At 40.2% G+C, this 15554-nt stretch overlaps 1 protein-coding gene across 6 annotated transcripts in view; it reads right to left on the bottom strand.

Moving 5' to 3' along the window:
• Positions 1 to 79: 79 nt before the first annotated feature.
• The window catches only part of LOC129185910 (arf-GAP with coiled-coil, ANK repeat and PH domain-containing protein 3-like), a 72121-nt gene continuing 56646 nt past the window's right edge, over positions 80 to 15554 (bottom strand). The window contains exons 10-25 of one of the 6 annotated variants that reach the window (XM_054783574.1): positions 13599 to 13711; positions 13122 to 13173; positions 12908 to 13008; positions 11958 to 12069; positions 11635 to 11867; positions 11424 to 11493; positions 11234 to 11328; positions 10934 to 11154; positions 10755 to 10847; positions 10543 to 10635; positions 8693 to 8913; positions 8486 to 8595; positions 8221 to 8331; positions 6080 to 6141; positions 2786 to 2835; positions 80 to 1298 (exon numbers count right to left, since the gene is read on the bottom strand). In XM_054783574.1, the coding sequence (XP_054639549.1) occupies positions 1230 to 1298; positions 2786 to 2835; positions 6080 to 6141; positions 8221 to 8331; positions 8486 to 8595; positions 8693 to 8913; positions 10543 to 10635; positions 10755 to 10847; positions 10934 to 11154; positions 11234 to 11328; positions 11424 to 11493; positions 11635 to 11867; positions 11958 to 12069; positions 12908 to 13008; positions 13122 to 13173; positions 13599 to 13711 (1806 nt within the window). In that variant the 3' untranslated portion in view covers positions 80 to 1229. Of the gene's footprint in view, positions 1299 to 2785; positions 2836 to 6079; positions 6142 to 8220; positions 8332 to 8485; positions 8596 to 8692; positions 8917 to 10542; positions 10644 to 10753; positions 10848 to 10933; positions 11155 to 11233; positions 11329 to 11423; positions 11494 to 11634; positions 11868 to 11957; positions 12070 to 12907; positions 13009 to 13121; positions 13174 to 13598; positions 13712 to 15554 lie in introns of all 6 variants that reach the window. The other 5 variants (XM_054783573.1, XM_054783571.1, XM_054783569.1 and 2 more) reach the window with 5 other exon arrangements.

The raw sequence follows: 15554 nt of genomic DNA on the forward strand, positions 1-15554 counted from the left end.
GTAGAAAAATATAACGCTCAAGCTGAATGCTGCCACCTACTGTCCGAACCTTTGTGAAACCCAGTCTCATTGGTTTTATGTGGTTTAATCAAATTCATCTCATACTAGAAAGAAACATGCTGATTTTATTCATTTTTATTAATAAAATGTGTACATATCTGTAGTTAGGTAAAGATGATTAATAATGATCTTATAATGCCTATGACAGCACATAATCATTTTTTCCAGTATACTGCCTGAACCTTTATGAAACCCAGTCTCATTGGTTTTATGTGTTTTAATCAAATTCATCTCATTCTATAAAGACTCTCGCTGATTTTATTCATTTTGATGAATAGAAATTGTAAATATCCGTAATTAGGTAAAAAGTAGTAATAATAATCTCATAATGACAGCTATGACAGCCCATAATCATTTTTTTCAGTGCATGTTACCTGAAGGAAAATTGTCTTGGCTATGGACAGTTAAACATGTTTTTTTTTTTTCATTTATTCAAACACTGTCAATTTCTTGAAACTGTTTGTTAAAACCAATAAATTGGTTTTAATTGAAAATGTGCACCTTTCTCTGATATAATACATGTGACCAAATAGATGAAAGGTAAATAATTGTAATGTGTACATCAGCATTTTTAAACTATTCATCATTTGTATTAAATATAATTTTAAGTTTTACATAAACCTACGTTAACAACATTACATAAACTTGATTACAACTTTTACATAAACCTTATTGACAGCCATAGACTTTATTAAATATACAGCATAAGGTAAATTATGTTAGCAGTTGGTCCACAAATTCACTTTATTCCATTCATCTCAGTTTTATTTGATAAAACTACATACATTTTATTTTCTGGTTTACATTCAGAAAACTTAATTCAATTGGATGGAAATTTGTCATGTAATTGAAATACGTAAACCTGAGTAAATAGGCCAAATTATTTTTTTCAGTGTACTGACAAAAATAAAACCAGTCCATTTTAACTTCTTAATGACTTCTTGGTGCACAATCTAAAACCTAATGCTTGAAGAGCGTTCTGATATGCACACAGTTTGAATTGAATTGAACACCCTTCTGAGATCATCACACTCATGATGCCCGTTTTAGCTTCCACCGCAACATGCAGCTCAGTCATGTCAAGCGTCTTCCAAGCTGAAGTGTAGGTGTGATGAGTTTAAAGGCTTCCTAAGGCTTCTCACAGTGACTGAACTGGACACTCCTCCTCCTCAACTTCTCGGGCTGGAGAGATGCGAGGAGAGAAAACTCGCGAAAGACATCAACACAGGAGATGTCACCTGTAGCAGGAAATATTAAAGTCAAGGTGTTTACATCGTTACAGCTGTAAAGTTATCTGATATCTGATATCATGGCACACCAAAGCTCCAGCTGCTTGTTTTTTTTTGCAAGTGATTTATTTTGAAGAGGAAATAGGAGGGAGATGAAGTTTAGGTCGTCAAAAAAAAAAAAAAATGCAAAGGAAGAGAGTGGGTAGCATCCTGTTCATTGTCTACATTGCTGTGAATCACATTCAGTTCTCCCTGGTGTCCATAATTCTGAATGCATTGGTGTATAGTATTCAAATACCAGATCTTGTACTACTGTACCAGTTCTGTGAAACATCTCGTGTACTGTGCAGGTCCTATGCCAATATTAAGTTTGTGCTTGTAGCAATTATATAACTAGATATTTATAGTGCCTTCTGTTTTATAACTAGATTGTTACTTAACAGTGTGAAGCCCTCCATTAAGGCCAAAATTCTTCCTAAACGTGAATTTGTAGTGTTGTATTTGGGCTCACATGTAGTCTACTTTGTGGGTTGTGGACAATGACAAATAGCCCAGTTGTGCTGTTATGATAGATATAGATACTTAATTCAAGTCCGAGATAAATTCACATTCACAAATTCATTGATTGAGGGGCTATAATGATGCCATAATGACTCGACTGGAGGAAATACTGTAAATTCCTGCACCTGCGCCTTTATCAAACTGTAGAACATTTCATGGGTTTTTGCTTTGCCAAGAAAAGACCAAACCCAAGATTCATTTTAATGTTGCTATACCTCAATAATGTAACAAATACAACCATGGAATTTCCATTAGGTTGTGTTTCCATTTCATAAATAAATAAATATTCATAAATCAAAGATCCTTGTAAAGATCTCTGCACGTTCCGAGAACATGTCATATACAGTATAATAAGATTTTTACCAGATTTTTACCTTAGTTCAAACCCTTTTCCATAAGAGCCAACTTATGGGATTCATTACACCTTCAGACTTGAGACTACAACTACAGTATAACAGTACAGTATCTTAACAGCTGGGATTGCTTTTATTTATTTAATCTTTTATTATTATTATAATTGCAATGTTTAAAAAAAAGTCTATTATAACATTTGATTTACACCCAGGGATACTAAAATATAAAGTTGGGTGAGAATAAAAAAAAAAAGACTAAACATTCATCCAATTATCCATCCATTTTCTACTGCTTATCATGTACAGTCAGTATTCATGTTATTATTTTAATACCAGTTTCATGATGTCAACAAAACCTGACTATCTTCTTTGAAGGCAGAATTCTTACACTGGATTTCATTAGATTGTGCGGGTGTTCCTAATGTTGTGCCCGATATATCAAGACACCAGTGCGATACTGAAAACTGAATATGTTGCACAGACAGACAAAGATACCCCGCCTAAATAAACACAATAATCAGAGCAGAAAGAAGCAAAGTGTCCCTCTTATTTGAATAAGACGGCCCAGGATGCTTCACTCACTCTATCCCGAACATCCTTGGATTTTACCCTCCTGCTGCCCTTGGTAACCCCTGTGGTGACAGAAGCAATGACATAGACGTTAGTGTTTATCATCCCCTGCTGTCTGTCCTTAAATATGAGATGAGAGTTTAAGACATTCCTGGCAAGTGAGTAAAAATTTCATAGACGGTGTAAAAAAAAAAACAACACGGCGCCTGTGAGGTCACATGAATGTTTTACAAGTGGAGACACTGAATTATTCAAAGCACACTGTACTGCTGCGACTGCTTCAGGCTTAAAAAAAAAAAAAAAAAAACACTCCTGCGCCACTTTATATGAAGCTTAACTGTGAATCTTAAAAAGCAGCATTTAAAAAGGTATGTGCTGTCTTCGAGTCTTTTTGTTCATGCTTTGAATAAGCCCGGTGTTTCTTGGAAAGTTTGGACTGAAGGACACACCAGAGCAGATTGTAAACACAGAATTCTCCCAACACCGAGCAATCAGTGCAGTCAATTTGAACGATTTTGAGTGATCACGTCTTGCCGCGATGCTGAGAGAATGCGAAAAGTCAAAGAAATGACAGCGAGTAGAGGCAGGGTTAGTTCATTTAGTGTTGTCAGGTTTATTGTCTTCATTTTCCTTTTTTTTTTTTTTTTTTTGCTCCCCTCCATGTCACTAAAGACGTGGAATAACATTTTCCAACGTGTCCAAACTGTTCGGTTGTTTTGAAAGAGAATAAAAAGACAAACATGAAACAGATCAGACCGTCACAATCTGTGATTGAACGCTGAGAGGCAAGCATTGAGTTCAAATACACAAGTGTACTATTTACAGCACCTTCGTAACCACTCCTATGTCAACACATACAATGGACACGACACTGAAAACTTCCTTACGGGCGATGACGACCCGAACCCGAAGTTGCACACCATTTTCCATAGACTGCTTCTACTTATGCGGAACTATTGCCATGTGAGAATGTTTTGAACATGTGAGTACACCGACTGTGTTTCTACCACTCTGTCACTTCACAAAGCATGGTCAAGACTAGGCTGCATCTACTTAGAAACTGTTTCACTATGAAGAAAACAAAGTCAAAAAACTGTGACGTCACAATTTCCCTTCAAAAGTCTTTGGCAGATTAAAAAAAAAACAAAAAACATCTGAAATTACTGCTTGTGGAAAGGATTTTGTTGGCGTCTGACATCATGTTGGTACATGCTTACGCCACAGGACTGCACTGCACAATGTGATCAAAACTGTAGAAAAATACTGGAGCATGCCAGGAGTGCAAGTCACGTCGACTTGCCCACAGAGCATGCAGAGAACACTGTCAGCTATTAGGCATTGGAGCCTAAAAGTGTGCAAACATGTAAGAAAAGTGTGCTCCATAATCTCACCACTGATATTGTAACACAGAGGAGTATTTACAATTAAATGCAGGCGTGCTTTCGGCGCCATGAAGCTATGAAGGGCAGTGAGTAGCAGGTTTGTTCACGAGCGAGGTGTAAATCCACACGGATACACTTCCTTACTGCGATGTCAAAGCGCTGAGCTCACGTTTTACTGGTTTGAATGCAACCATGAATGAAATGACATACATTGCTTTCAATAAACTCTGTCATGATTATTGTATTCAAAAGTAACATAAGGCCTTTACATATTCCAAAAAGTGAAGAAAGGGGGTTCCATGACTGCTATTAACGACATAAAAACACTTCATTTCCGAGCAACATGTTGAGACTAAAATGACAATCATTAACAGAATATAGCAAAACTGCATCAGTAAATGCATTGCACTGATCCTCTGGGGAGACAAGACACAAAAATGACATAGACAAGACAGTGGCGGACAACTCGAGCGGACGAGAACAATGTAAAAAAAAAAACACAAAACTGAAAATAAAATAAAATTATAACACTGAAGGTGGGAAAAGTGCACAGTACCAGCACTCAAAAAAGTGAAACATTTAACTTTTCTGGACATTAACGTCAACCGGTTCTAACGTCTCTTCCTGGTGTGCGCCTCACTTCCGCCGCATGTATTTGCCAACAAAATAAGACGTAAACAAATGATTGATAATTGATTGATTATTCACAATTAACCAGACTAAGTTACAAAGGGAAAATTATAAAAATGAAACATCCTGCCGTGAAAGTAAACGTGCGTTCTTAACCAGGAAGAGAAATGTAAACGCGACTGTTGTTAGCCTTTAGCACGGTTAGCAAGCCGGTCCGCTAGCAACTTTACGTCCACTCTCTCACTTTACCTTTAGTTATTTGTTTCTTTTACATCCTTTTCCAGTGTGAAGCCCTCCTACGGGAGGCACAGCAGCTTGAAACATTTTTTTTTACGACCTGTTAATTTCCCTCATGATAAAAAGCAAAATGAATTGATTTTTAGTTCCTACAGTGCGAGAGTAAACGGCACAAAATATACTGTACTTCTGAAGATCTGTTTATTGTGGACGAGAGGCCTCAACCGTATTCAGGAGCGGCTCATTGAACGAGACGTTCAAAACCCCTGCCCTATGACATTAGCAAATACAAGGGACTGGGGATAACTGCTGGAAGAGACACAGCAGACATGTTCTGACTTCTTTTGTTAGCTAAACACCAAAACATGAAGTTTAGATTAACGGAATTTCTTTTGGTGTACGATTGCATGAAACCGGTTGACGTAAATCATGTAAAGTCAACATTTCATTTTTTGTGAGCGTTTCTTTTCTTTTACAGAAATGTTTTATCATATTCAACTCTTACTCTACAAAGCAGGCAGGGCTTTCTCCTCCTCCTCCTCCAGAAAGTATTTTTCTCACATTTTTGCTCTATACAGTTAACATGACTTTCAATGCATGAAATCAACACCATTTGTTCGCCTCATGCCACACTATGAAGGTGAATCACTCCTAAATGATAATATTTACACCTCAGGCTGAGGAGAGTTGGTATGATCTGCCATGATGCATGGAGGGTTAATGTAGCGACAGGTACCCGCAGCCTCCCATGACAGATTACGCCACAGCATGTGTGAGGATGTTAGCAGAACACCAACAAGCAGATGTCAATTGACTTGATGTGATGTGGCGAGTGTGGCATGGTGAGCAGGGAAATCAGAGGTGGGGGATAGTTTAGTCAGAAGAGTTAGAAAAGGTCCATAAGGTGGGGGGGGGGGGTGCTGTATATAGCTGACATCAGGGTCTAGGGGCAGCTACAGGAGAGGAGGACACTAGAACTCCTCTATGGTGAGGCAGATGAACTCCTGGATGCACTTCCTGTACTGCTGCTCTGTGGGACTGCTGCTGGGGTATTGACCTGGTTGTCCAAGTGGGGCCTCCGCCTCTCGCATCTCCTCATTCATCCTCGCAAGACGCAGGCTGAAAAGGACGGGTGGAAAAAATTGAATCACGTGGGCATGTATGGTACAGGAAGTAGAGGAAGGTGAGAAATACAAAGGAATTGTTGACAAAAAATATCCAATTGTGGAGTGTATTTGTTCTTCTGTTAGCTAACAGGTTTCTCATTGGTTCATGGAGGATGGCAAACAAGACAGACAAACAGACAGACGTTTCTTTGATGCGACTGTGACTTAAACTGCAAAAATACATAATAAAACACATGGAAAAAAATCTTCTTTGATCCATGCTGCCTTGATCCAACCCTTTACAAAGTTTTAGATTTGTCTATTCAGTGTAATTGTGTCAGTCAAAATGATTGACATGAAAATGGTCATTCAAACAATACAACTATAGTCGTGGCCTAAGACTGTAAGTCAAGATTTTTGACACTTTCACTGAATTATTGACAAAATGATTGCAGAAAAATTTGACTTTCTGGGGGGATTTACAGGTTTGACCTTGCTGTCACCCTTAATGATACCATTTCTGCAATTTTGACCTTAACAAGTGACCTGTGAGGCTCCTTTTCACGGTAGAAGTATCACATTTGCCCCTCTTTGCCTTCTCTGCCTCCTGTGTTGTCTCAGTTTTCAGAGGGCCTCGCTGATTGGCTGCCTGGCTACTTGAAAACGATTGTTTGTCTTCACTGCTCAGGAGGACGTGCTTGCATGGACTTCTTGTACTATTTGGACATTTAACAATTGTGTCTTCTACTAGTATGCCCAGTTGTTTCCCTGCCATGCAGCCAGGCCCTCTGCTTTTCTTTGTTTGATAACAGTAGGTTTTCACGGTGCCTTTTGCCAGCTCCAGACAAAGCTCAGCCGGTGCCTGTCGCTCCCTCCTTTGTTGGCTTTGTTGTACTTTGTGTAACTCTCATTAAGGAGACTGTAACTGTTTTTCAGCCTCACTCACACCTCTGGATCTGGGACCCAAGCTGACACAGCAGGTAACAGAAGTCAATCTTAAAACCAATCAACGGACTGCTTTTTTTTGGCCAAGTGTGAAAATAACAGTAAAAAAATGCATTAAAATAATTTCATTGTGATTTATTTCTGTGCAAAATGCACTAAATTTTGAAATGATTAGGGCTGTCAAATGGATTAAACATGTTAATGACATTAATTTTCAAACTAATTCTTAATGATTAATCACCATTTGCAAATATGTGTGAAATATGCCCTTTTTACTTTACATTTTATGAACAAAAAGATCAATGACGGGACACAATTTTATATATTTGTTTGTATAAACAACTCCAAATGAAGTGAAAACTTAAATCAGGCTAAAAGATACCACACACGTGTCTGAAACTCTATCTCGATCTATCTCAATCACACTTAACCGTGTTATTATGAGCAATCGGGATTTGCGTTCAAAGAAACCACGCAATTTTTTTAGGTTGAATTCACTATTTTGAGTGTTTGTGTGTTCTCTGGGATTTCCGAGGACACTTAAACTTATACTTATTGTACTTCCGCAGGAAGAGTTAATTGACAAGAACGATAACCATGATAAGAATATCCACTTACTGTTTTTCTTTGTCTTCTTGTTTATTTAGACCACACATACACGCATAATAAAGATGCGTTATGATCTTCTGAGTGTCTGTGAATGCATCTCGCTGTCGTCTAGTGACAATGAGAAAGGACTAGAGGAGGACTAGACATGTGTTTGCGAGTTGGAGATACATACTCTGTACGATTTTGGAATTGCACTGCTGTTGATGTGTACAGGTAAGAATAAAGTTATGAAAGCGCGTCAGACTGGGGGAGATGCTCTTGTCCCGCTGTCTGCCGTCATAACAGAGAAGGGTGGCTTGACATTGTGCGCATGTGTTAATTACACAAGAGAAACGAAAATGTTACATAATTAATTAAATAAATTAGTTGAATGATTAGCTATCAAGTTTTTGTGCTGATGCGTGAGTTAATTTGTGACCTTTTAATGCAAAATGTTTTTTTGTTCGTGTTGTTCACATATGAGGGCATATGGACACAAGTTTACAGCTTTTTTTTTACCTGAATGCAATTGTCAATGCTAAAATGTGAGCTTACTTACAGGGTGACGATGTCTGCATTGGCAGCCTGGACCGCGATGCTGAGTGGGTCATGACCCTGCTCATCCACCTCCGTCTGCGATGCCCCTCTCTTCAGGAACAGACACACCTGGCTGTATACAAACAGAGTGTAGTCTCTCATGGTGCACTTAAAGCACTTAAAGAAGGTGTACTGTATGCGCAATGTGTAGTAAGGCATGAAATCAGTCACACATCTCTTACGCAAGTCTTACATTCTCTAGTATCCACTGTGCAGGTCTGTCTTACCCAGTGTGTCCCAGGTAGGTAGCGTGATGCAGCGGGCCCCTCCCCCTCATGTCCCTCTGGTTGACATCGGCTCCATTCTGAAGCAGGAACTCACAAGCTATCAGAGACCCCTGGTGAAGAAAAGTACATCAGCTTACATTAGTCCCCTTAATCGGTGTCCAGGTCGAACTAATACTCAGCAGACTGAGCAGCGAAAATGTCTCTCACCCCCAGTACTGCCTGTATGAGTGGTGTTTTTCCATCCTCTTCCTCACTCGCTGAGTGTACATCCGCGCCGTGCGCCAACGCCTCCGCCATAAGGGGTAGGTTGTGCAGACGTGAGGAACGGTGGAGGAGCGCACCAGGGTGGAGTTCCCTCAGGTCCTCGGGGTCTGAGGGGACTTCTTGTTCAATTTCCACCTCACCGCTGGAGGACTCCTCTGATTCCTCTTCTGGTGGACAAGTACAGTCATAGAAGATTAAAACGGTTTCAAGTACTTTTAAGTGCAATTTTCTCAAAAATAAAGGGAACACATAATCATTACAATGCAACTCCAAGTCAGTCACTCTTGCTCTTCATGGATGAGAGCACTGACGTGACAGAGCCTGGAGACTCTTATGGAAAATTTTCCCCCAGCATGACCGGTTTGTTGGTGTTCCGACGATAATTTGCTAGCCAGAGGTACCCTGACTGAGATGAGGTACTGGGATGAGATCCTCAGATCCACTGTCAGACCGTATGCTGGCCCAGTAGGCCCTACTTACTTTTTGACACCTGACAATGTTTTGCCTCGTGCGTCTGGAGTAAAGTTACTCGTTTGCCTCGTTTCATCCACTGTTTCGCCAAGTCGCACCACAGACTGTCCAGGAGTTGACTAGACCCAGGTCTGAAAGGAAATCCCTGAGAACATCTGTCATCTCATCAGGAGCATACCCAGACGTTGTAGAGCGTGCATACAGGCACATGGAGGCCACGCACGATACCGAGCCCCATTCTAAATTGCCATAAGGAATTTTCACAGAAGCTGGATCACACTTTTACTTTGATTATGGTTTTTAATCCACACCTCCATGGGTTCACGTTTTGGATTTGATTGATTGATCATTCTTATCTTATTTTGTTCTCAATGCGTTCCACTATGTAATGAATGAGGATTCATCCGGATCAAGGATGTGGGCCATATGTTGGCCAAGCGGATAGCATGTTGGCCCAACTGTCTGGAGATCGAGGGTTTGAATCTCTTGTTTACGTCTGTGTGCAGCTTGCACTTTTTGTTTTCTCCGGGTACTCCAGCTTCCTCCCACATTCCAAAAGCATGACTCTAAAATGTGAATGTAAGTGTGAATGGTTGTTTGTCTACATACTATATGTCCTGTGATTGGCTGGCAACCCTCCATTAATGCTCGGATAGGCTCCAGCTTACCCGTGACCCTAATGAGGACAAGCGGTATAGAATATGCATGGATCGAGAATGTGTTGCTTCACTTTATTTTTTGGAGTAGTACACATTTTCACTGCAATTCTTTCTGAAATGAAATGTTTTCACAACAACAAGCCTAAATGCCAATTCCAGCATAATAAATAAAATAAATACAACTATGGGAGCAGTAGGCAGCATATGGAAAGGCTTCTGATCAATTTAATCTTGATTGAATTTGACCTTTCCCTGATATAACGGCTTTATTGCAACGTGATTGCTTTTCTCTCAATGATTATCTTGCAAACATAAATGATTAACTTTGATGTGTTGATGTTTTTGACGAGGTGTGGATGCTTGTGTCTCAGCACTGACATTAGGATGTTTAAACGCAGCTTTCTGAGGATCACTTCGAGCTGACTGATGATAAAGTCAATAGTATGAAAACCTAGAGTAGTCCTGGTGATATACAGGAAAAAGTTTTATGACTAGTTAGTGTACTGGCAATGTTTATTTTTATTACTGAATTGTGGAATTGGTTAGTTCAGGGGCTTTCAATGTGTGGGACACAGAACCTCAACTCTGCCGTAACATAGCTGAAGTTAGATAAGCGGGTTTCAACGTGTTCTTCACAATTTTTCAGCTGGGTGCCCAACTTACCTTCTTCTGTGACACTGTCCACCACAGAGCCAAAGACCAGGATGTCGGTGCTGCCATCAGTACTTCCTCCCAGGCCACTATCACTGCTCAGACCTGCGGGGCCAAACCACGCCAAGCCACGGACACGTTAATCATTCCGTATGTCAGGATTACGCGTGTCGCTTACGCATACAGCGCCATCTGTTGGGTTGGGTTACTGTCTACTGACTTACTGCGTGGACCGGAGCCTGTGTCAAAGTAGGAGAAGAGGGAGTCCAGTTCATCCGGACAGAACAGGGAATCCCGGCGAAACTTGGCCGCAGCTGCTGCCCGAGGTCAAAAGTACACAAGATTCATGTTGGTGCCGAAGCCAGTAATCATCACACAACAAAAAGCTTGTTGCTAGACTGACCTGCTGAGAGATTAGCGTGTGATGCACTGCCAGGCTCATAGCGATGGTATTTCCTTCGAGCTTTGTTCGGCGCCCGAACTGAGCTGTTGCGTCGCTGGCACTTCTTCACAGTCCAAGGTCGAGACTTTCTTTCACCCTCCACCAATGCCTCGCTACCACTCATCTTCTTTAGGAAACGTTTCTCCACATATTTGGACTTAATCCAGGCTTCTTTCTCCTGTCTGGAGACACATGACCACAAGCAGACATTTTTAACCTTCCAATGATAGATAAGTGAGACTGCTGGACCTGAATGCTGACCTCGGACTGGACGGTCCAGGTTTTTTCACCCCTAGCTCCTCGCATGCTCCCTCGTAAATTTGGTTGATCACAGTGTTCCCCAATTCACACATCAACTAAACAGAGAAAGAAAAGAGAGAGTGGTAAGAAGCTGTGTGGCTAAAAGTGGGAAAAAAACAGCGGAATAAACAGCACAGAAAGAATGACATACTTTGAGTAATTCAGGTTCCCATGAGTCAAGCGTCAGTGAACGCACTTTTGAGCAATGGACTCCAAGACTCCTGAAAGAGGAAAAAAAAATCAAACATGACAGATGACGTACCTTTTTTGTATAGGCTGTCATGCTGGACTTACTGTATCTCACAATGGGGAACTGCATGTGTAATGCATACAATATATGACAAAAAGGTAAAATAATTAACCTGTGGATTCCAGAGCACTCGATGCACAGCAGCACTCCAAGATTGATGGAAGCCCAGCAGGGAGCAGTCTGGCCGCAGTCACAACACAGTTCATTGCCCGGTAGGTTCTGTACCCGCTGAAGGAGGCCTTCACCTCCTCCACGAATACCCTTATCCACCCTCTCCCCTCTGTCTCTGGGCTCGCTGGCAGAGTCGATGCTGCTGGTGGACGGTGAGGCTGTCCGGTCCAGGCGCTTTAAGAAAAGGAACCATATCAGAATATAGAAACAAACTTTGAACAACGGCACTTGTGGGTAAATGCATGGCTGTGCCTCTGTTCATACCTCAATGTAGTAATTGTCAGCAATGTCTTTGTAAGCGGAGGCAATGCTTGCTTGAACCGCTTGGATCCACGCCTGCCGCAACTTCTCAGACTCAGCTTGCAGCATGCAGCTCCTACAAGGTGATGGGAAACAACTATCACATACCAAAGATGATAAATATGCGATGCACAATGGGGGGTCTTTTCATACTAACAAGTGCAACTCATTTGTACAACTAAGGGGAAGTAAGTTTTGAGGAAGTACTTTAAACCAGCAAGCTTAATTAACATCATCTTAGATCAGCGGTGTCCAAACTTTTTGCCACCGAAGGCCACACACTAAAAAGCAAATGATGCTTGGGGGAGCACTTTGATATTTTTATGTATTTTTCTTAAGCTAACAAAAACTTTATATATACTTTAAGGAAAACTGCACTTTTTTGGAATATTGCCCATCATTCACAATCCCTATTTGAGACATGAACACACGTCTTTCTCTTTTGTGTGTATTCTGAAGATATAAAAACAGCTAAAAAGAGGCAGCGAAGAATGCACGTAATGGGACGCACCTATTCCGCTTATAAAGCCTTCCATAATTATAAATACCAACAATACTGCATTTACATAATGTGACCTGCTTATTAACCAAGCTACAGCAACATTATTATTGTTATTAACATTGTTACGCTGAAGAACTATGTTACGTGACACCTCGCCACACCACACCGGCTAGCTACTAGCTTGAGCACACATTAGTCCGTAAAGTCCACAAAGATTGTGGACGACGGGCAAAATTAAAAAAAAAAAAGTGCAGTTATTAGTTATTAGCATCCACGTCTCAGCTTCTTCTCTTGACATTTAATATTATTTCTATCATGTGCTGCGGGCCAATAAAAACAAGCTGTGGGCAATTTGGGCCACACTTTGGACACCCCTGCTTTAGATGAAACTCCTGTGTTGGGACACACTTACTTAGTGGGTGAAACCACCTCGAAACAGAACCTCCTCTCGTTATCTTCACATGGTTTGACAGAGCAAAGCCTCAGGTCCTCAACCACCACAGTCAAAGAGTCCTGTCAATGGAGTAGAGTGTCATAACATCTTTTAGTGACCAATTGTGACATTTGATGCAGATTCCATCACTGGACTCACATGACTGTGATACATTCACAAGCTCAAACTGTACCTTGAGTTTCTTCTGGTAAACCAGCTGGCTGTTCTGTATGGAAAACCACCGCCTTGTGGGGAGAGGGGGTATAAAGTTAGGCAGTGTATACAACCTTATGCAGCTAAGGGGCACCGATTGAATCAATAACGATTTTCTATTATCGTGACAAAATATGAATGATTCTAAAATTCTTAATTATCCTGTTCAGAGTCATGGGAAGCTGAGGCCAATCCCAGCTGATTTTGGGTGAAAGGGGGACCGCACCCTGGAAAGCCTGCCATGCACACTAACATTCACACCATCACTGAGTGCGGACTGAACCCACACTTCCTGCAACTGAAGTCAGGCGAGTCAAGTGCTAGACCATCAGTCCCCATTATAAAGACTCAATATTCCAAAGACAGAAGTATTGTTAGGATTTGTTTTTGTTGTACTACGTGTTTTTAAAATGTGTAAATGTTATACTATTGAATGTCTTGGGTTGTTCCACTTTACCTGTTCCAGGTCTTGAAAGCATTGCTGGCCCTCTTGAAGAGGTAGCCCTCCATGACGACACCATTGGGCGCATCCACATTGAACTCCAACTTGGGGTCATCATAGGAAAAGTCCTGTGAAGACACGCTCATGAAATTATTACTTAAGTTTGGAATCCTATCTTAACTCATTATTAGGGAGCGGTTCAGACAATAATACATGCGTGGGAGAAAACATCCGAAAGAATGACTCATCCACTAAATACTTGGGCCAGTTTAATGCGAACAGATAAGATCACATTAGGAGTCTCGTTTAAAACAATAACTGCATACTAATTACATACTATATAATGAGAGAGGATGTTTCAACTGTTCCGCCTGCTTTGCACAACACCACCATTGTAAGAGTTGGCTGACTCAAAGGAGGAGTCAACATCCAGTTCAGGTGGAGTTGTATTGTGCAGAGGTGAATGTGAGGGCATCTGTTCTTTCCACATCACCAGTACAACTCCGCACCTTTCTACACGTCAAAATTTCTAAGCTTCCTTCTACACAAAGAGCTGCAATTCCACAAAAAGGGAATTCAATCCGGAGGCCATCTGCTCAACGAGGTAGAAGACAAAAAATACAGAAAAGGAGACAGATTTAAAACGCAAACCAAGTCCAAGGTCAGGTTTCACTTTTGTTGAGGAGGACTGTGGTAAATAGTAACACTGGGCATATGGCAAACAGACTCACATCTACACTCATGTACCCTTTGAATACCAAATATTTATACCACAATTGACACCATACAGTACTTTCACAAAGACTTCCATTCACCTTCTTTGTAATAAAAGGCATACTGGAATAAAATGTCCGTACTGATTTGAATGTCCTGTGAAAAGCATGTACTTAAAGGTTGTCAAATGTTAGAAACTGAAAAATATGGCCAAGCATGGCTGCAGTGACTACAAGTCAACACCAACAGTAACAATCACCACCATAAAGTCACCTGCATTTAGTCTTAATGTGAAGAGACTCAACTCCCAAGCACACACACAGTAACGTTCCCTATGCACATCTGACACTGCAACACCTGTCGTTCACATATCATCATAGTTAGCAGTGAGTACACACATTTATCATGTTTTCAAGTTTTACTAAACAGTGATTAACGTCTTTTTACACTTGTATGACAGCTAAGAATGTCTCCACTTCCTTAAACGCTACACCTGTCACGCGTCATCACGGGGTAAGTATTTTATTGTATTTTAGTTTTATTACACAACAGGCAGCTTAGATTTACGCTAGTATGACAGTTAAGAAGGTTGTTAGTTAAGGGTTGTTACTGAAAAAAAATCTCTGTTGGTACAATAACTGTTTTATAACACCAAGAATTGTTTATAGCGAACAAAATCTGAAGAAAAATGACTTCAAAGAATTCAAACATATCGGAGGTCAACTTGTATCCTGGAACACATTGAGTTTGACCATTACAGACCCACTGCGCCTCCATATTTTGTGAATAAGTTGTTTTTATCCTTTTATTAAAAATTATTCAATTATTTATTTTCTTATTTTTAACAAAAACATTTTTAAAATGGTGATACACAGTTATTTTTTTTTAAAATTAAAAATATATATAATTAATGTCATTAATTTCATTGTAATTTTTATTTGAATTTTGGGGATTTTTTTCTTTTAACATTTTTTTTTTTTTTTTTACAAATGAAAGTAAGCAAGTGTCAAAAGCATTAAGTATTACCATAACTACTACTACTACTACTACTACTACTACTACTACTACTACTACTAGTACTACTACTACAACTAAAAAAAAAAAAAAATTTCCTCACCAGTGGATAGTTCAGCCGGCCAAGAATTTTCATCTTGACAACATTGACATCCAACAGCATTTTTAAAAGCAGCAATTAAATAACTCAAATACATAAATAAATAAATAAAAAGACCTTATAGTCGTAATAGCCTGTCCGCT

The sequence above is a fragment of the Dunckerocampus dactyliophorus genome, chromosome 8 (genome assembly GCF_027744805.1).
Source record: "Dunckerocampus dactyliophorus isolate RoL2022-P2 chromosome 8, RoL_Ddac_1.1, whole genome shotgun sequence".
Classification (NCBI taxonomy): Eukaryota; Metazoa; Chordata; class Actinopteri; order Syngnathiformes; family Syngnathidae; genus Dunckerocampus; species Dunckerocampus dactyliophorus.